Here is a 20,749-nt window from a genome sequence, read left to right on the forward strand (position 1 = left end):
TCTAGTTAGTCTCCGGATGACGTTCGGCATCCGCACACAATAATTAATCCAAGTTAACTACCCCCATTTTGTCTATTGAGTTATAGATGACAGACTTTAATGATGTTCACCATTTTGTCAATTCATTTGTGAGTGATAGACTAAGCTCAATCAAAGCTCTATATGCAAATGCCTCATCAACTCCCGCTAAAAATAACTTAATTTGATATTTGGATTTGATGCTAAGCTCTGAGGTAAACTATGGAGCCTAACAATTTTACAAAAGAATAAGTTTCAACGTGCATTACATCAAAAATCTTTTTCAGGGCACAAAATGGGCCATCTTCGAAAAGTGATTGATCACCACAATAATCAATTCAATGCCGAGATGACATCTTGGCAAGCTAAGGACAAAATATAAGACAGATCCTCACAAATTGAATTTTGGATGTGGAATGTATTAGCCCATGTTTTGGGAACGGTCTCAGGTATGTACTAAAAAATCGTTTTAAAAGACAATAAGAAAGCTGTCTCAAATGAAACCTAAACATCACAATGCATTTTTTTTACAATTATCAATAATGAACTGTACAGTTGGCTAATCAATTCAACCTTAAGTCTAATATGACAGACTAATTAAGATTGGTATTAGCTTAAGCGATCTATGTTTCCATGTTAGTGATTCTATGGAAAATGTTGATGTGATATCTCAAATAGGGAAATTGATTATATATTTTTATAAATATCAACATTAGAACTCCAAAGAATGTGATTTCATCAAAATGATTAGGGTCAAACTAACATGAACATGTTTTTTTTTCTACACCAAAATTTTTCCCAAAAAAAGGGGATTACAACAAGGACCTAAAAACAGCCGAAGTCAAAAAAAAAAAAAAATCAGAAAAAAGAAACTTGTAAGCAAACTCAACAAAAAAATAGACAATCAAAGAAGCAGGAGCAAAGGAGCCAACACCGGACTTAGGGAATGGCAACCCCTTGCAACCACCCCACAGTCAGGTACGGACCATCAATTAGTGATAAATAGTCCAAAAACATCATCAGCCTACAACCCACACAAGCAACCACCAATTAGAGGGGCTTATCGCCAAGGTTACCAACAAGCCTGGGCCAACTGGAAGGTAAACAAGGAACCACCTCATCATCATCCAAAGTGCCAAAAAAGCCCATGGCATCGAAATGAAAGTAAACCCAAAAACTATTTCTTCTTAGATTTCCTTTTATGTCTCTTGACACCACCATTGAGTACCGCTTGATCAACAACACACCCTACCATGAAACTATACATATCATCATTTACATGGTCACCAAATTCATCCCCATCAACAACACACCCTACCAAAAACACACTCTGCAAATCCCTTTGAGACATTCACTATAGGAGACAAATCTAAATCAACACCACCAAGAGGCATGACAACTCATATAGAGAAGAGATGCGGTCTCAGATTTGGGAAAGAAACCCATATTTGAATAATGGGGGATTCAATTTGAACATCAAAGGTAGGAGACTACTTGAAAACTTTCATAAAATAATTATTCACAAAGTAGGAATGGTGAGAAAAAATACGACGTACAATAATCTAAGGCATTCACAAGTTTGATCAGAACATGCTTAGGGTTAAGAATAGTGACCCAAAATTAATCATTTAGCTTGAGGTTAAATAAAAATTTGGGAATAACCTCACGCGAAGGCCTACGAGAAAGAAATTTGCCTACTAAAGCAAACTCAAAAGGAGCTGCAAGTGCCAAAACTGCCTCATTGGAAATCCATAACGAGGGCATCCCATAAAATGAAGTGATTTTGAGTTTCAAAAAATTAGAGAAAGAAGAAGAACAACTCGATAAAGCATCATGAAAGGACCTAGAAGAAGGATTCTCCGCCAAAAAATTAGGATCTTTAAGCCGTTCGCCCTCCATCGAAAAGACGAGGAGATGGAAACCAAAAAAGAGCAGCAAAAACTACGAAAAACACAAGGAATTATGACACGAGACTTCCTTGAGAAGATTGGAGAGCACGAACACAACGACGGAAAGGGGAGCGTCATATAGAAACCCTAGCAGAGCACATCGCGGAAAGATATTGCTAGTAAGTAAACTAACATGAACATGTTTTAGACAATTTATTGTGCAAAATTAGGGTTGGAGAAAATAACGTACAATAGTATCTCACCAATTTTATATTAAGTTGCTATCTTTGAAAGTAAACATTCGTTACAAATGACTTTGTGAAATGAAGGTCTATGAATGACCTAGCAACTCTAGGAAGTTTGAACATTTTTGGAGAAACTAATATGGCATGGGAATGAGCACATATAAGAATGAGGTGGATGCTTTTGAAAGGGGCTCGTCAGCTATGTTGACAATGGAGCTATTGTTACTTGAACTTTTTCCTTGTGCGCGTCAAAATTTGCTACTTGAACTTGCAAATTTTATAGCAAGATAGTGCTATCATGTTGGTTTTTATTTATTTAATTTTTTAATGTCAAAATATAATTTAACAAAACATTCGATCTCAAGATTAGTTAAGGCTTCATTTGCAATGGTTTCTTTATTACTTCTTAAATCAATATTTTAGCACAAAAATTAAAATTTTTACTGCTTCTTTAAACAATTTTTTAAAAAATTGATTTTAGGCCTGTAATTTAGACAAAACTCTAAAATATTTCAGATCATTAATCTATCTCTAATTTAGGCCTGTAATTTTATTTATACATTTTTTTAGTGTTATTTTGATTAATACTCTATTAGACATACTATGTTGATTATTTTAAATAAATATTATTTATCAAATATTTACGTGTCTTAATAATATTTGAATTAAGTCATCTTAGGTATGTTGGATTTCTATCATAAAGATGCACGCTTTTGACTATAAGTGCACAAAACATTTAGAGATCATTTGGTCTGCCAAACAATATAAAAAAAATTTGATTGTAATATGAGTGCCTAATTTATGGCCATTTAGGATCCGATCATAACAATTTTTGCGTTATCTAGCTCAAATCATCAAAATGTTTATTTTCTCTCAAAGTTTGCTCAAATTGAAATTCAAAGGGTTCTAAATGCATGTAATTATAAAATTTCTAACTCAAGTATTGCATCATGATTTGTGTTTGATCAGATTAAATTTTTAACAACTTATCATTTGCTCATGTTTTTTAAAGTTGATATTCACATCGTTCAAAAATAAATAAAACTTTGAAAATGTTAGCTGTATAAACTCATAAGTTATGAAGCACGACCACTCTATAAATGTCAATGTGGACCTCCATTTCAGATATGAGTAGCGGCAATTATATGACAATTGTTGAAAGATAGTAGTCGGTCAATTGTAGCTAGTGGGGAGGTGTTAATTTGACTGACTATGATAGGGCAATGGTGTTTGGGTGATGACAATCACCAAGGATGATCATTGGCAACAATTGTCGAGCAAATCTCTCTATAGTTCCAACATAAAAGTCGATGTCCAACTTAAAGCTTAAACCCTTTTATATAAAAAATGCTAATCTTTTCACAAATTTTTTAAATGACATTTCGATTTTTATAGCAAAAAACCTTAATCTACCTGTCGGATAATTTGTTGATTCTTTTGTTTATAAATCTTTATTTGTAAGGAACTAAGGATTTAATAATATTATCTCATTTGGATTATTTTGAATTTCTCTCATTAAAATGCTCATTTTAAATATAAGATTTAGAGATTATTGATGCTTCAAATAATATCATGAAATTATTATCTCATCAAAGCATTTCATTTGACTTAAATTTGACTTCAAATTTAATTTCAAAATATTATGTCAATAATCATATTCATTCAAATTAATACATTGATCAGGGGCGGAATCAACTTTGATTTTCAGGGGGGACAAACTTATAAGACATATATGTCGGGGGTCCAAGAGGGCAGCGCCCAAATTTTGGTTTAAGGATATTTTTGGAATTCAATGATGAATTCTCTTTACTATTTGATGGGGGTGATTATCTAAAGATTATAGTAATTTAAAATTTTTAGGGGGGACAATTGCTTAAAAACACTTGTAATAAAGACTAAAAAATAAATGAAGATAAATAAATTAACTAAAAAATCATAATCAAATTTTTTTTTTTTAATTTTTTGAGGGACCACAAGGTGTTTCCGCCCCTGACATTGATGCCTGCTACTTAGTTTCATTTATCATAACCTTTCAAATGAAAAAAAAAATATAAGAAATATTTTGACGGAATTTTTTATAATATTTCCAAAAAAATTATCCAATTTTTTTAATATAAATATTTTACGTGGCGTCGACTAACACGACATGCAGACGACAAATGCGAAGCGATAAATAGTAAAATTATTTTTTGGCTATAATTAGTGAAATTACTATTCTGCTAATTTAATCAATTTCTTTTTTGTGGGAATATTTTAAAACTTTATATGATTTGAACATTAACAGCCCCAATGGAAGCTTCTGGATTATGCCACGTGGCAAGAGGCATTGTTTTCATTAGATGTATTCAAGAAACCTTCGTAATCAGAACGCTCCGATTTTAATTATTCTGTATTAAATGAACGGTCGAGATCAACAGGGAAACTAGGCGGCCCATTCCAGCTTATCACCGCGTCCTTTAAGACCGCGACGCGACGTATCCTTCGACTGAGACCACTTGATCTGTGATGGACGGCCCTAATTGCGTGACGTCAAAATTGTATTTTTTAAATATATTATCGCCGACAAGGGACACTAATGAGAATAGAAGGAGTCGTGAGGGTATTAGTGTAATTTAATATATCTGATAACGTCTATAAAAGAAGTTGGATGCTTCAGGTCATTTTCTTCCTACTTTGTCTTCATTTTGGTTCGAATGAGAGGTTGAGTGTCTCACGCATTTTGATTCTCCAATTTCTTCTGGTAGAGAAGGATCGAGGCGCTTCTTTTCGTAGGGTGAGTTTTCCTATACCTATGCTACTTTTTTATTGGAAATTTCATCTCAATTTCTATGAATCGAGCAGAGCTTGTCTGATTTGTAGTTTTTTAATGACATCGTCGGTTTTTTCATGGGAAATCCAGGTCCGACGGGTAATTTGACTTCGACGAAAGGTTTTACGGCGCTCTGTCATGTTATTAGCAAAGGAGCCCGACGTTCAGGTAAGAGACTCGCGCTCTCTGCTGGCTTTCTCGCATAGCCGCCCGATAAAGCTAGGAACGCGGAGGTTGGATCGGAGTAGCGTTGGCAGAGTTCGGGGAGGAGGATTAGATGGCGACTGTAGGATCTGCGCTGCCTCCGGGAACCTTTTGATGAGGCTTGCTGGCGTGGAGGGGAGCAAGTTCGTGGGACAGATTGGGGGTTTCAGCCACGAGAGTGAGCACGATCTAGCGGTGATGGTGAGTGATTTTCTGGAGAACGGGAGTGGCGGTGCTGATTTGAGGTACAGTAGTGACAGTGATTCCGGGATTCCCGATCCTAATCGCTTCGCGGAGAAACTCCTGGTGAGCTTTCATTTCCGCAAATAGAATTAGCCTTTAACCTTCCGGTTTTTCCGCGTTTTTAGTGGATGAATTTCTTTTATACCTTAGTTGATAATCGATTATTTTGATTGTGCCGAGAGTTTTGCTTTCCATTACATGCGTGCCAAAAAAAACGCTATTTGTTAATATAACGCCTTAATGTGAAGTCATATAAATTATGGGATATTTATGTTTTGAATTTTGATATCCATGTCGGAGACGATTTATTTTCTTGGGCTGGGCGAGCGTTCGTTCGGTGGGCGTTTGATGGATTTTTCTTTGCATAACCCGTGTGCGAATTGCTTTCTTTGTCATTTTTAATCTGATGTATTAACATGAAACGATATAATTACTGGTTACTTGGGTTTTTATATCCATTTTAGAGACCATTTATTCATAATTTACATTGCTAGAGAATCTTAGATGTTAATTCAATATCATACATTAATTGCATGATGAGTAATATTTCAATTTTCTTAAATGAAAGTTTGAAAGCAAATTAGGTGATTTTGCATAAATAGCTTTGCATTTGATTAGTGGCTATATAAGTTGACGTGTAGAAGCTTGATTTGCATAAAATCATAATTGGTGGAACAATTGAGAAGAAATTGAGAAGATAAAAAAGGGGGAGAGGAACAAGAAAAGGAAAAAAAATACAAGTTTATTTTCCGGAGTTTGAAGAATTATCTCAATAAATTGCTGATGCCTATTGAGGAATTTCTGAAGTAGATGATTTCTAGTATTTTTTTTAATATTCTTTTTTTCTCTCTTTTAAAATTAATTTCCCACATTTGTCTTTAGAGACATGTACTTCTTGTTTTTTTTTTTTCTTTTTTGAGTGAGACCGTCCTTTAATTTTACACCTTGATTGTGCATCTTTATTAATGCATCATATACTATTACCTCTACCGTGAATATGTTATGCCAAACTACTTAAATTTTGCTGTTCTTTCTAATGATGTTTGATTTTTTTTTACAATTACAATGCGATTCCTCGCTTTTACTATTAGATTGATGATTTTATGGCATAATGTTAGGTGTACTCTTTTCCTAACAAGTGATATCAGATTGGATGTTTCTGCAAAATATGACAATCATAAAGTTCAAGATTGTGAAATTTAATTGCTCGAAAAATTTTTGAGTGATTTTACATAAAATATTTACCTTTGCATTAGATTTTTAGATATATAACCTGATTCATAGAAACTTAATTTTCAGACATGAAAGCATGAGTCAATATTGAATTTTATGTGAAGGACTTGGCAAAGAATTAAGAAGAGAGAGAAGGGAGAGAAAGAGAAGCAAATCACAAGTAGTTTTTTCAAATAATCTCGATAAAATTATGATAACGTTTTGTGAAATTTCTGAAGCGTACAATGTTTTAGTATTTGTTTAATTTACTTTCTTTGATATCTCTTATAAGTTATGTTCTTTTGTTTGTCCTGAGAGTTTTTGGGCTTTTTTTTTTTTTCTTTTTTGAGTTAAGGGTGTACCCAGATTTTTGAAATGGTTAGGGAATATTGTTTTGTTGTACATCAAAATTTCGGCTTATTTGTTAACGGATATGATTCTCTTCCATCTATTGTGGATGTAGGCTTAGTTAAGTCGAATCATCTAAAGTTTGAAATTATCTATTTATTGCTCGATATCTTTCATGGGTACTTTTTGATCTTATTTGCTATTCGATTGATACTTTTGTAACAAAAAGTTTAAGCGTACTCTTGTCCTAAGAGAAAAATCTATCTAGTTATTTGATTGCTGCGGGTGAACCTATATAAGTTCGAAAGTTAGGTGATGTGGGGAGAATCACCAAAGAGGCATGATGGAGAAGAAGAAGAGCTAAACAGCTCTTGGAGACCAAAAACAGTGAAAACTGTTTGAAATTCCAAAAATACAAATTCATTCTCTTCTTCTACCTATAGCAACTATTTATAACAATATAATAGAAATGCCTAGAACTCTCTAGAAAAAGGTACTAAATTAGATAAGCTATTCCTAAGTCTTGATTTAACTAATATGCTCGGCATCATTCTCCTCTTGTTTGAAGAATTTGGGACTATCAGTCCTAGTGGTAGTTAAGCTGGCGGTGGAACTCCTGAGCTTGGGTTTGTATAGTTTTGTTTTCTACAATTTGCACTTTGTCTCGGCTTTGTGTCTCTCCATCTCCTCAAGAATTCTTATGGTAAGCTCATCCTTGCCGTCCTTCTCAAAACCTAATATCAGAGGAGTGTAAGTAACAACATCAGGCTCTATCCACTTTGCTTCCATTTGCACCTTAGCTCCATTGCTTCTTCCAAAATTCCATCTTTAGCATAGGCTGAGATCAAAGAACCGTACGTGACTAAACTCGGAGGAATACCATTGGCATCCATCTCCCCAAAAACCTCCATAGCATGAATCTGCCTCCATTAATTTAACATCTACAGTAACTGAACTTTGGCCTGAAGTTCCAGCACCAACATGAACAACATCAACCCTTGGGAGATTTCTAAAAGCCTTCATGATATTGGATCCATCAGTTTCATACACGATCAAAGTGCCCTTCCGAGAGATGTAACGCCGGTTGCGCATCTTCCCTTCCCAGGACGGATCCCAAACGAACCCATGGCTTTCTCCGCATCCGCATAAGCTCCCACCTGCTTCAGGATCTTGATTGCTGATGAGGTTTTCTCAATGGATTCCACAGAATCGAAGAGAACAAAAGGAACCTCCTGGTGGTGCACGTGGAAGCAGGATCGACAGTGCAGTCCGGACAGACGCGGGAATGGGTTTGGGATGAATTTGAGACAGCACCATTCGAGCAAATACCTGGTTGATGATGAGTTGCTGATGCTGTATTCCACATAGGGTTTGTCTTCAAATGAGAGGGTGATCTGGACAATACCGGCAGGGTAGTGGAACCGAGTGAAGGGAATCAAGTGAAGGGAACACATGGCGAAGACGGTCAGAATGGGATATGGGAAAGAGGAAAGGGGCCAGTGGATTCTGGGTTAGCAGGATTTTTATTATTGTCTGCAAAATCATTGACGTTGGTGATACTGCTGCAGCGGATATGATGGCTTTCTGAACTCTGGAAGCTCGGACTAGAGAATAGAGGAGGATGATTCGGAGAAGCAGGGTACTTCTCGCTAATTTCATAAAAGGGGTTCTCCGTGGCTTCGAGTGCAGGGTCGGGCGTGGCATCGCGGGAGCTGAGCGGGGCGGGGACGTGAGCGGGAATGCGGTGGGAATTGGAGCGCGAGAAGATGTCCGACGGGATGGATATGGTCGTTGGGGACGAAGACGACGAGGATCTGGTTGCGAGGCTGTGCGGGTGGATCTGATGGGGAAATCGTGTGCTGGAGTGGAAGCGAGCGCGAGCGGGAAGGATTGCGTGGGTGTGGATGGGCGCGGGAATGGGCGGATGCCTGCTGTCGCGAGTGGAGTGGACGGCGGGCCTGGCCGTTCGCGTGAACTGGACAAGCAATGTCATAGATTCAGATCGACGATGCGGCCGATCGTGAGGGACGCGGCCAAGGTCGCGGACGGGGAAATCGTGTGTGGAGCTCCGATGGTATGGTTGCCATCGGAGAGCGATTCGCTGGTATGATTGTCAGCCGATGGAATCGCTGGTATGGTTTCCAGCGGGATGTGTAGATTCGCCGGTATGGTTGCCGGCTGGTGGAGGCTTCGAACGTCGGCGACAGCCTAGCTTCATACATGGCCTTCCCCAAGCATCCAAAACCCCGATCGACCTCAAGGGTTGATGTAGCAGCAGCCCAGGGCCCTGATCGACGTCAAGGGTCATACCTCGCTCTGATAGCATCTGATGTGGGGAGAATCACCAAAGATGCATGATGGAGAAGAAGAAGAGCTAAACAGCTCTTGGAGACCAAAAACAGTGAAAACTGTTTGAAATTCCAAAAATACTAATTCATGCTCTTCTTCTACCTATAGCAACTATTTATAACAATATAATAGAAATGCCTAGAACTCTCTAGAAAAAGGTACTAAATTAAATAAGCTATTCCTAAGTCTTGATTTAACTAATATGCTCCGCATCATTAGGGAATGTCTGGCCTTCCATGGATGGTCAGTTTTTTTCAATTACATTTCAGATTTGGCTTTCTAAATTTTGATCTCGAATTTTATATGGCATTAGGTTTTGACATTTTGTTAGCCCTGAAAGTCCTACAACTAGATTGTAATGTAAGCTAGACTTCCAATGCTTAATATAGAGTGACCATAGGTTTTGTTGGATTATATATGTCTATTTACTTAATAATGATTAAATTTGACATTTAATCAGTCTTATTCAGAAGAATATCATTTTAAGTTATGATCCTAACCTTCTGATTTTTTTATTATGGGAAATATTTCAAGTGTATTTGCTGGTGGGAAATTGAACTCTTCTGTTAACTTTAAATGATTGACTACCAACTGTTACTAGATTGCTATAAAACTTTATATGATTGACGATTTTAAGTTGTTGACTCTAATTTTTTATCTTGTGAAGAACTAATGATGTGCTCTTAGAAATATAATTACCTTGGAATCCACCAAGATTGACGGGTATTGCAAATCACCCTCCTCGGGCTCCTCTCATAAACTCACTAAGAGATCAACATGAACTCACTAAGAGATCACAAGAACATAAAATTTCATTATCAATAATTCATCATCCCCTCTCCAAGAGGAGGGAGAAGGCTTAAATAGCCAAATACATGAAGAAAAATAAAAAGACACAATTGCCCTTCTGGCAAACACATGACGAGGCCCTTAAGCAAGGACATAAATGGAAAAAAATACATAAGACTCATAAAACATAAAATAAAATATATCAAATACAATAATAATCAAAAGTAGATCGTGGCCGTAGATCATGGATCTTCTGATGTCCTCATCATAATTCTTTATAATCAAATCATAATCAATTTAGTGAACCTAAATAAAATTGTCTTCTCTTCTTTCTTTGTTATTTTTGCTCCTAGTTGTTGGATTAGGTTTCACCTACTTCTCTCATACAGAAGTTTTTGGCAGTTTTTTTAATCAATCTTTAGATGAAAAATACCAGATAAATTTATTTACTTTGGTATGCGAATGAAACTGGACAGAATTTTATTGTACTAATATATTTCTTCATATATTTTATTAATCTACTGTTCTGTATCTTTTGCAGTGCCTTAAAAAATCTGTTGATCAGTTTGAGATTACACTATCATCATCTGTTCAAGCTCTGTTGTTCTCGATCTATGATACTGACCTTCTTTGCTCCAGCACCGGCCACTGCAATGGTAGGTGCATCAAGCAAGCACTGGTCAAACTTCTTCACCGTTCTGGCTATAATGCTGCAGTCTGCACTTGCAAATGGCAAGGCTTTGGCAAAGTCCCTGGAGGTATATCATATATGCAGTACCAATTAAATTCATTTTGCATACTTTGTTTATTCCAACAACAATTGAGCATTAAATCCATCTTCACTTCTCGTTTACTAATCTCAGGTGATCATGAATACATTGACGTAATTCCTAGTGGCAAAACCGAAAGTTCTGAACGGTTAATCATCGACATCGATTTCCGAAACCACTTTGAAATAGCTCGAGCTGTTCCATCTTATGATGCAATCTTGAACTCTTTGCCTTTCATTTATATTGGCTGCATCACTAAGCTTAAACGTATATTACAAATCATGGTTGATGCTGCAGAATTCTCTCTTAAACAGAACTCCATGCCTTTGCCTCCATGGAGGTCACTTGCATATTTGCAGGCCAAGTGGCAATCCGAATATGTAAGGAATTGTTACTACCTGGATGGAAAGAGCAACCTTCTCTTCGATTCATACGATCATAGGCAGTGCATTGGACACCTTAATAGAATCAAGTCATCTCTTTATTTCGATTGAAGCCAAGATCAGGCTTATGAATTGAGGAATTGTAGAATCTTACGCGGTTTTTAGTATTGTTTTCTTTCATTCATTCTCTTTCAGATTTAAGCAGTTGCAGGTTCAATAAGCTGCCATTTTGTGAAGGCAGCAAGCAGTTTTGCAATTTTTTTTTTCTCATCTACCATCTGTTTCATTTACACAAAATCTATTAGAAAATATTTGTCAAAATTGGGAAGGAGAAAGAATCTATTTCCTTCTTCTAGAAATGTTGTCGTCATATAAATATTTGTCTGATTTGTGGTTCATAGATGATTGGATGATTGCAATTTTATGCAAAATGTAGTTATTAGAAATATAAAAATTTTAAGGTGTTAAGAGTATTATAATTTGTTATTTTGAGAAATTTTTAATAATAATTATTATTTTTATATAACTTTTACATTCTAATTCAACTAATTGTGAAAAAATCTGATTGATTTGATTTAGTAAGAAAATAAATATTATGGTGATATATAAATTAAAATAACTAAAAAAACAAAAAATAAATCAAAATATCATGATGATTATAAAAAAACATTAAATTTAATGAAAAATTAGTTTTATATATGGCAACTTTTTCCTTAAAAAAGTTACCCTTAAATAGTGTATTGGTTTGCATCACATGCATTTGCTTGTCAGACTTCTCTTTGAATTATGTGTTTTGGTCCTTCTTCAACAAATAAAAGAAATTTTCAAATCATTGAATCAATGACATTCACATATCCAAATCGTGTCATTTATGGAATTATAAGGCTGCTTTTGAAAAACTACTCCGCATTTGATCAAGTTTTTTTTTTTATGATAATTTCTTTCATGAAATTCTACAAAATTAAATAATCAGAATTAGTTAACTTCTAATTTCTTTTATATGTCTGAGTTTTATTTATTAAAATTTTAAAAGTTATTGTCAATGTATTAATATTATATATAAACTTCAATATTAAACTTTTAAAAATAATGAAAAGGGTATTTACAAATAAAATATAAAGGACTTCCGGTATCACATGGAGATTGAGCAGAATTCTGGCGTGCTTTGGAAGTCGGGCAGAATTCCGGCGTCCTTCGGAAGTCTGACAGAATTCTGGCGTCCTTCGGAAGTTGGGCAGAATTTCGTCGTCATTCGGAAGTCGAGCAGAATTCCGACGTCGTTCGAAAATTGGGCAGAATTCCGATGGCGGTAGTCGAGGAGGAGTTTCTTCCCTCCTAATTTTCTTCTCTTTCTCTTATCCTTCTTCTTTTCTTCTTCTTCTTCTTGCTTGGATCCCCTCTCAAGAGAAATGAGTGGTCTATTTATAGATTTATGGAATGACATTGTCCGTAAATATGTGAGAGATCAGAGGTAAATGGGGAGTGGTTGGATGGACGGCCGATATTGAATACTTTGATCGTGGACCTTTCGTCTGACATTTGAAGATCTTAATGATGTTGGAATTCAGCGATCTTGGGCTCGTTGGATTCTTCTCGTCGAGCCGTTCGATTCGAATATAAGCACTTTATGTTTGGAAACCGTTTGGTAACTCAAATTGTGGTTCAAACTTTCTAACAGCGTTTCGGGTTCTTGATTTGGACTCTTTGGGCTCGGATTGAGTCGAATTTTGTGTCGTTGGGTTTGTATTCCCGAGACGCTCATTTTGACTATAAATTTTTTGCAATCGGAGTTCAGGTGATCCCGGTTTTAATTTTCTAAGTTTCCAGCTTGATTTTGCCTCGAGATTCGTGCCTGATCAAAATGATTTTTTGAGGATATATCACTCATAATAATTCTTATTATTTTAATCTGATGCAGTCCTTAGAACATCTTAGTTCTCAAGATCGAAGCACTGTTATTTGATCCAATAAGAAGATGTGGAGATCTACTTTTGGCCCAATCCACAAGGATTAGTGAAAAAGCCCAGCCCTAAGTTGGGACTAAAAGCCATCATTTAAAATAAAAAGAATATAATACTTAAACTATAAAGATCGAAAGAAAAAGATTAAGATCAACTTGCAAATATTTTTTAAAAGACTACTTTTATCTAAAAATATATTGATTTTGAGGCTAAATTTGAGAAATATTTTTTTTTTCATATTATGAGAAATACTAATTTGATTAAATTCAACAAGTTTGATTATATTTGTTGCAATAAAAAAAAAAATTCTATGTGAATTATTCGGTTATCCAATTCAGCCAAAATAAATGTATTTCCATAAAACCTAATGAAAAAACATCTCCCTAATTGCACTAAGAGTTTTTTTTTTGGAACGGTTGTGTCTACCCGCTGCCACCTTCCGAAAGAAGCACTTGGCAGCGTAAGTATTCCCTCGGCGAGTCTACCAGCAACCAGCCCCACAGGTGCATGACCCACAGTTATTTTCTCTCATGAAAGAGTCGTGCCGTATGAGGGGGCATTTGAACTTAGGATGGGGGGTTATTGCGCTAAGGGTAAGTGACAGAGAAAAATCTCATAAAGCTCTAAAACATTTGTTATATTTGAAAAAAATAAAAAATTTAACATTTTTGTATAGTACTTATAAAATAATTAACATAATATTATAACAAATTTAATATTTTTAATAAAAATATATTTAGTAATAATTTATTAATTTTTTTATTCCTCATGCGCTTTCATAAAAATTCTACCTAAGCTAATTTATCCATTCGTCTTCGACCTTGAAAATTAGCAAAACTCATAATACAATTTCGCCCTTAGCCTTTCCAAACCAAACCCCCCACCACCTTCCTTCTTCCTCCATGGAAGAAAAACCAAAGCGTCAAGAAAACAAAACGCCGAGAAAAAAAGACGCCACCTTTAAACTGAGCTCCGCCGTCAAAGGCCTCCGCTTTGGCGGCCAATTCATCACCAAATCCTTCACCGTCCGCCGCGCCACCACGCCGGAACTCCTCAAACTCCTCAACTACCCTTCCCCTTCCTCCTCCTTCCCTTCCACCATCGCTTATCTCCCAACAACCTTCACCATCCTCGCCCACGAAGCTTACCATACCCTTACACTTGGCCTCGGCACTCGCCGCTCCAAAGCTCTCCTCTTTATCTTCGATTCCGAATCCCTCTGCTCAGCCGTCGAACGCTCCTGGACTCCGGTCATCCCCCTCGGCGACGTCAACCGCCGCTTTCTCCGAGAGCTCGCTGGCTGCGAGATGGCGCGATTCAAGTTCAGAAAGGGATGCCTTACCTTCTACCTTTACGCCGTGCGGCGGCGAGGGTCCCCCGGATTTGACCGCGCCGATGATCTCAGGGCGCTGGTTGAGTCTGTCGCAGCGTTGAATGATTTCTTGGATTATACAGCCATGCTCGCCATGCCGAGCCAGAGGAGCCTTGGGGACTCGCCGCAGCTGGTGGCTGCGGTTAACTGATTTGTCAAAAATCTTTCACCGTTAGCTTAAAGTTGGAATTTTTATGATATTTATCTTCTGTTTCTTTGATTTTTGTTGTTTCACTGAGATTTGAGGTTTCAGATCTTCTCTGCAGCTCATTTTGAGGAAGATGAAGTGATTGACGCCTTGACGCTGTATTGCTTTTTTTAGAAAGTAACTTCGGAAATAAAAATTTTATAGGAAATTAAGAATGTTTTGATATATATTTTTTCATGATTTTATTATAATTTTAATATAACACGGAATATTAAAACCTTTAAATCACATTTTACCTTTCATAAAAAATTATTAAAATAAATATATTAATAACTGATACGTCATCACAAAATAATCTTGATTGAGCACGAATCTCAAAGCAAAATCAATCTGCAAACTTCAAAAATTAATTTCGGGAGCATATGAACTCCGATTTCACCGCCGCGAATACTCCTGGACGCAACAATAACTAATTTGAGAATATTTATAACCATAAATTGTTACTTTTATTATAAAATATTTAAAATTTCATTCATAAATATTTTAAGGCAAAATAATAAAATTTAAAGTTATTTATGTTAAATAAGAGCAACACATCTATAAAAGTCATAATAGCAATTTTTACATAAATTATATAATTAATCTTGATTTGAAAAATCTTGATAACAAATATATTAGAAAATTGAAATATCATTAAAAATTCCTGCTTCACCCAAATTTTAGCTGACAAGTATTTCACAGAGCACTATGGTTTCCAAATTAGAAAATTTCAAAATTAAATTTTAAAAAATTTACAAATATTTTTATATTAAAAAATAATCCTACTAAAAATACTCTCCTTAACCACCACAAAATATTCTATCATGCAAAAAATATCTTAACATATATATTTTTCCAAACTATAGAGTGAAATTATGAAATTTAATCCAATATATAAGAATTAAGAATGAATGATTTTTTTTTTTCAATAATTGAGGCAGATGTTGATGAGATAACTTTACCAATTTCTTTATTTAATTAGCATGTTTTTAATGTGTTAGGTGACTGAAACCTAAAAGTAAAACCATCTGCTGTTTCCAGGAAATTGCACGGCTCACAAATTTCTAAATTTAAATTATGAAGTGCTCTATTTTTTTTATTATCTAAACAAACTAATATTGGCTCTACTTAGCCCTCTTAATTGAAATTCTAATCTAGTTGATTTTTAGTTTGACCAAATTTACATATTGAGCTTAGATTTTGCAATATAGAACACAAAAATAAAAAATAAATTCGAATCACTTAAAATAATTATTAATCTGATCTCTATGATTGTTTAAATCTATGAGTTCTCTACAACTCAAAATGTCTTTAATATATAGAATAAAGATTTATTTATATTTTTAAAGAATCATTTTGATCCCTTAAATTAGAGAAATCAAATTAACCCACCTTTAAGAAGTCGAGGGATCGAAATAATTCTTTAATATAATTGAAGATTATTTTGATCTTTCATAAAAAATCAAGAAATTATTTTCATAATTTTCTCTATATTTATATACAGCAGCTGAAAGAACAGTCAGGCTCTTGCTTTAATTATGTACTTGGCAGGAACTGAATTATTAGCAGCTATTATTGAACAAGGATGAATCCAAATGAAGACATGAGTAGGCCAACATCATAATATAAGTAGATATAATAAATCCTACTTACCAAAAGTTGTGTTTTATACAAGCATGGGAAAAAGAAATCATAATAACCTTCAAGGGATCATATATAAGTAAACTTCACAATAGAATAAAAAGTTTTGAAAGACTTAGGATTCATTTGGGACGGTTTTATTCATGTTTCTTAAAATAATTTTTTAATACAAAAATTAAAATATTTATACTAGAAAGTTGCTTTAAGAACCATGAAGAAAGTCGTCCCAAACAAAGCCTTAAGTTTCGTTTGGGACAGTTTTCTTTCTGATTCTTAAAACAATTTGTAGTTAAAAATAATAATTTTTGTACTAAAAATTTACTTTAAGAAGCAGTAAAAAAGCCGTCCCAAATGAAACCTCGCTGGCATAAACTGGCCAAATAAACTACTGCAGAAATATTCTTGGATTGCAAGATCCTTCTTCAGCTTATTTGAAATCATCTTCCACGCATTAACGTACATGAACCACAAATATCATAATAGATATTAGTTGAATTTCATGTGCATTAGATTAATAAGCCAAAACTTAGCCTAATGAAAGACATACAGCAAGCAGGATAAGGCTGCCTGCCATAGCACACTGGTTATGAATAATCAAGAGTCATAGTTGAAGGAATTAATTCACTATAAGTTAGGGATGGCTTTTCACAACTCATAGTTGAAGGAACTTCGTATGATAATTCTTTGGATAAATATTAGGCCATCTAAGGTAGGGGTGTCAATTTTTGACACAACCCGAACCCGATCCGAACCCGATCCGAAAAAATCCAGGTTCGAGTTGACCCGAACCCGAAACGGGTCGGATTCGAGTTGAACAAATCAACCCGTTTTAAAAATCGGGTCGGATTCGGGTTGACCCAGCAACCCGAAATTGACACGAAAACTCATATTTGACCCGAAAACCCGAGATTGACCCGTTTTTACCTGATTTTAACCCGAAAATCGAATATTGACCTGATTTTAACCCGAAAATTAGAAATTTTATGTCAACTTCGGGTCATTCGTGTCGGGTCAGGTTGACCCGGACCCGAATCGGGTCGGGGTCGGGTCCGGAAACCTGACCCGTTTTTAAAAACGGGTCGGGTTCGGGTTGACCCAAACAGTTCCGGGTTTGACCCGAACCCGACCCGCTGACCCGAATTGACACCCCTAATCTAAGGTTGAGACAACTGAGTCATTGCTCTCCTTTCTCCTACCAACAAAGAGGACCATGTACGATCAATGAAGTATAATCACATTCTTACCATCTGACAAAGGAAGAATTATATAAAATTGTATTTAATTTGTCCATCAAAAGAAAAGAATTTGTATAGTAACCATGATGTTTATCAAGTTTTTGTCTCAATTCAGTCAATGGAGTAAGGAGGTGAGGATGAAGAAGCTAACATTACTTCCAAGGTTTAAAATTGTGCAGTTGGGTATTGAGGCGTTTTTCACTTGTGAGGCAAGGCGTAAGTCTTATGGTGTTTTGAGGCATAAGTCTCAAAATTCAAAAATTGTGTAAAGTGAAAATAAATATTAAAAGTGATTTTTTGTATAATACTTAAATAATATGTTAAATAATGACATATTAACTTTCTATTGAACTATGAAGTGACAAATAGACATACATATGAATTTAAAAATTGCAGAAGACGTAAAGTGATAAGTTATAAATTACGTGAAATAGAATTGAAATCCAATATTACAAGAGCAAAATAACATGAAATATAGGAATTACGTAGAAGTTCATTCTTTTTAAGTTCTCTACTCATCCACATTTAATTCTAAAAAAAAGCTAACATAATTAACAACAACTCAGAAAGCATCTATATTGTTATCACTAGGGTCTTTATTTTAGTTATCATCATAACAAATTAATCTCTTTCCTACATCATTCTGTGAAGTTCAATGTCTCTCAATCTGTTTCCTTTTCATTTATTTCACTCATCTTTCTCTTTTATACATATTTTTCATTAACATAAAAATGAGAATAATACTCCAAATTTTTTAGAGGAGGTGGTGGTGGTGTGCAGTTCAAGTGATTCCTGGTGGTGGCTACGACAAAGGCGCAATGGGCTGGAAGTCAAGGTGGTTTAGAGGAAGTTGTTGCGGCTTGTGGGTGCATGAAAGCATGATTTGTTTGGAGCTTTAGTTTAGGATTTAGGTACATTTTAATAAAAAATATATATAAATCAGGTGAGGTGTATGCCTAGGCGGATCTCAAGGCGGGCCTACGCCATGCTGAGGCCCAAGCCTCATTAAAAAAGCTCAATGCGTAAGACTTAAGGCGTTTTTCAATGAAATTGCACTCGCCTCATATTGCGCAATTTTAAACAACGATTACTTATGCTGACAATGAGGATGAAGGTGACTGTTGTTTCGTTGATTATGAATGAATTTTCATGTTTTGTATCCTCATGTGCTTTTGTACCCTTCTAAATTGCTGGTTGAAGTCTGTCTAAATAATCATGACCTATCTCAAATGAAACTAACTTGAGCATATTGAGAATCAGTCTAGGATTGGTTAGGTTGTGCAGCTTTGAAAATCATATCCCATTTGGGTTTAGGGTTCAACCAGTCTTTCCCTTATAATGTCAGTGTCTCTACCTTGCCCAAGAAGAACAATTTTATCATTGATTGTAGGATGAAGTCCTAAAGCCAAAGTGTATAAATAGAATCAAGCTGCAGTACAGACATCAGACCCTGACCAAGGATAAAAGTCCAAGGATAAGAGTACAAAGTAATTAAAGACTGTATCATTCTGGAATTGACATCACTTTTTTAGGGTCAACATGAGAACCTACCTAGTGGTAGGGAGTTCAACAAGGGACCATACGATCAACTTACAACACAAAAGCGTGGAAGTTCAACGAAGATATAATCCTCCTTCAATTGACCTGAACTTTTGGCATTAGTATGCAACCCTGCCCAGGGGTCGGAGTCCAACAAGAAACTATAAGAATCAACATGCAATACGCAAACACACAAGTTGGGTGAAAATCAATCCTCCGTGGATTAATCCAACCCTTTTTTATGGTCAATATTTGCTAAGGATAGACGTCCAACAAGTACTATAAAATAAAGTTCTAGCACATGAGTTGGTGAAGAGATCTAATCTTCCTTTGGTAGATCTAACTCTGTTGAGATTGTCAGAAGACCCTACTCCCTAGCAAGTATGTGAGTGTGAAAATACATGGTAGAGATGGATATGAATTAACACGAGGTCTCGAGAATTCATTATGTAAGTCACCCCTAAATTGTAAGATCCTTCAAAAGAAATAAGGTTCACTCGAGATTCCCTTTTAACTACCACCATTCCCTAGGCATCAACACGAACATCCCCTAGAAGTTGCAATTTATAAGGGGCCTTGAACAAACAGTATTGTATGAAGTTGTTTAACTAAATTCAAAAACATACCTCATGATGTTGTTGACATTCCTTTATGAAGAAGGGAGCATCCTTGTGGACAACTTGCGACACGAAAGAGTGTAAATTTATTGCATATTAAACCATTATGGGATTGACATCACCTTTTAGGGTTTATATGAGGTCACGTATAGGCGTAGAACTCAATAAGGAGCAATAGGATCAACATACAACACAAAAGCGTAAAAGTTGACTGAAGATCAAATCCTCATTGGATTGATTTGAACTTTAAAGATCAATTTGCAACCTTGTAAAGGGTAAGAAGTCCAGCAAGAGACTGTAAGAATAACTTGCAATATGAAAGCATATAAGTTGAGTGAATATCAAACCCTTGAGGGATTAATCTATAAATTTTCTGAGCAATATGCGACTCTACCCAACAAAAGATGCCCAACAAAGGATTGCAAGATAAAGTTGCAATGTAGAAGTTAACGTAAAGACTAATACCCTAATAATAAGCTTGACCATCTCAAGAATGGAGTGTGACATGCCAAGGGATAAAAATCCAATAAAGACGAATAAAAAAATTAGTAGAAATTGACAATAAAGACAATAAAAATAAATAGTAGAAATTGATACAAATTGTTATAAGATCTAAAATTCATTTTATTATATTGTTCAACCTTATATTGTGAGAGGCATTAGAAGAAATGTGGTTCGTTTGAGATTCCCTTTAAAAAAAATTACATCCTACACATCAATGCAAGCATCCTATCAGGGCTGCAATATATAAGGGATTCTAAATTACAATGTGATATGTAATTGTTGAATTTAAATCAAAGCATCCATCTTGGCTTGTTTGACATTCCTTTGTGCTGAAGGTTGTATCCTTGATTACCCCCAATTCTTTATGTGCGTTAAAAGTTTTATGAATGTGATAAACTTTTGTTAACTACACAAATGGCATATGCCATAATAAT

At 35.3% G+C, this 20,749-nt stretch overlaps 2 protein-coding genes across 2 annotated transcripts; both read left to right on the top strand.

The window, feature by feature from the left end:
• The first annotated feature begins 4,816 nt into the window (after nt 1–4,816).
• LOC110108900 lies at nt 4,817–11,614 on the top strand. Its single transcript, XM_020839754.2, has 4 exons — nt 4,817–4,925; nt 5,052–5,471; nt 10,648–10,864; nt 10,970–11,614. The coding sequence occupies exons 2-4, from the start codon at nt 5,100–5,102 to the stop codon at nt 11,368–11,370; spliced, it is 990 nt and encodes a 329-aa protein (XP_020695413.1). The 5' UTR covers nt 4,817–4,925; nt 5,052–5,099; the 3' UTR covers nt 11,371–11,614.
• A 2,409-nt stretch (nt 11,615–14,023) lies between these two features.
• Nucleotides 14,024–14,965, top strand: LOC110108917. Its single transcript, XM_020839772.2, has one exon. The coding sequence runs from the start codon at nt 14,123–14,125 to the stop codon at nt 14,741–14,743; it is 621 nt and encodes a 206-aa protein (XP_020695431.1). The 5' UTR covers nt 14,024–14,122; the 3' UTR covers nt 14,744–14,965.
• The last annotated feature ends 5,784 nt before the right edge of the window (nt 14,966–20,749 follow it).

The sequence above is a fragment of the Dendrobium catenatum genome, unplaced genomic scaffold (genome assembly GCF_001605985.2).
Source record: "Dendrobium catenatum unplaced genomic scaffold, ASM160598v2 fragScaff_scaffold_1297, whole genome shotgun sequence".
In the NCBI taxonomy this organism is placed as follows: Eukaryota; Viridiplantae; Streptophyta; class Magnoliopsida; order Asparagales; family Orchidaceae; genus Dendrobium; species Dendrobium catenatum.

Coding starts and splice junctions, on each gene's coding strand:
- LOC110108900 (XM_020839754.2), top strand. CDS start 5,100: ATGTTATTAGCAAAGGAGCCCGACGTTCAGGTAAGAGACTCGCGCTCT. Junction 5,472..10,647: donor GCTTCGCGGAGAAACTCCTG/GTGAGCTTTCAT, acceptor TATCTTTTGCAG/TGCCTTAAAAAATCTGTTGA. Junction 10,865..10,969: donor CTTTGGCAAAGTCCCTGGAG/GTATATCATATA, acceptor TACTAATCTCAG/GTGATCATGAATACATTGAC.
- LOC110108917 (XM_020839772.2), top strand. CDS start 14,123: ATGGAAGAAAAACCAAAGCGTCAAGAAAACAAAACGCCGAGAAAAAAA.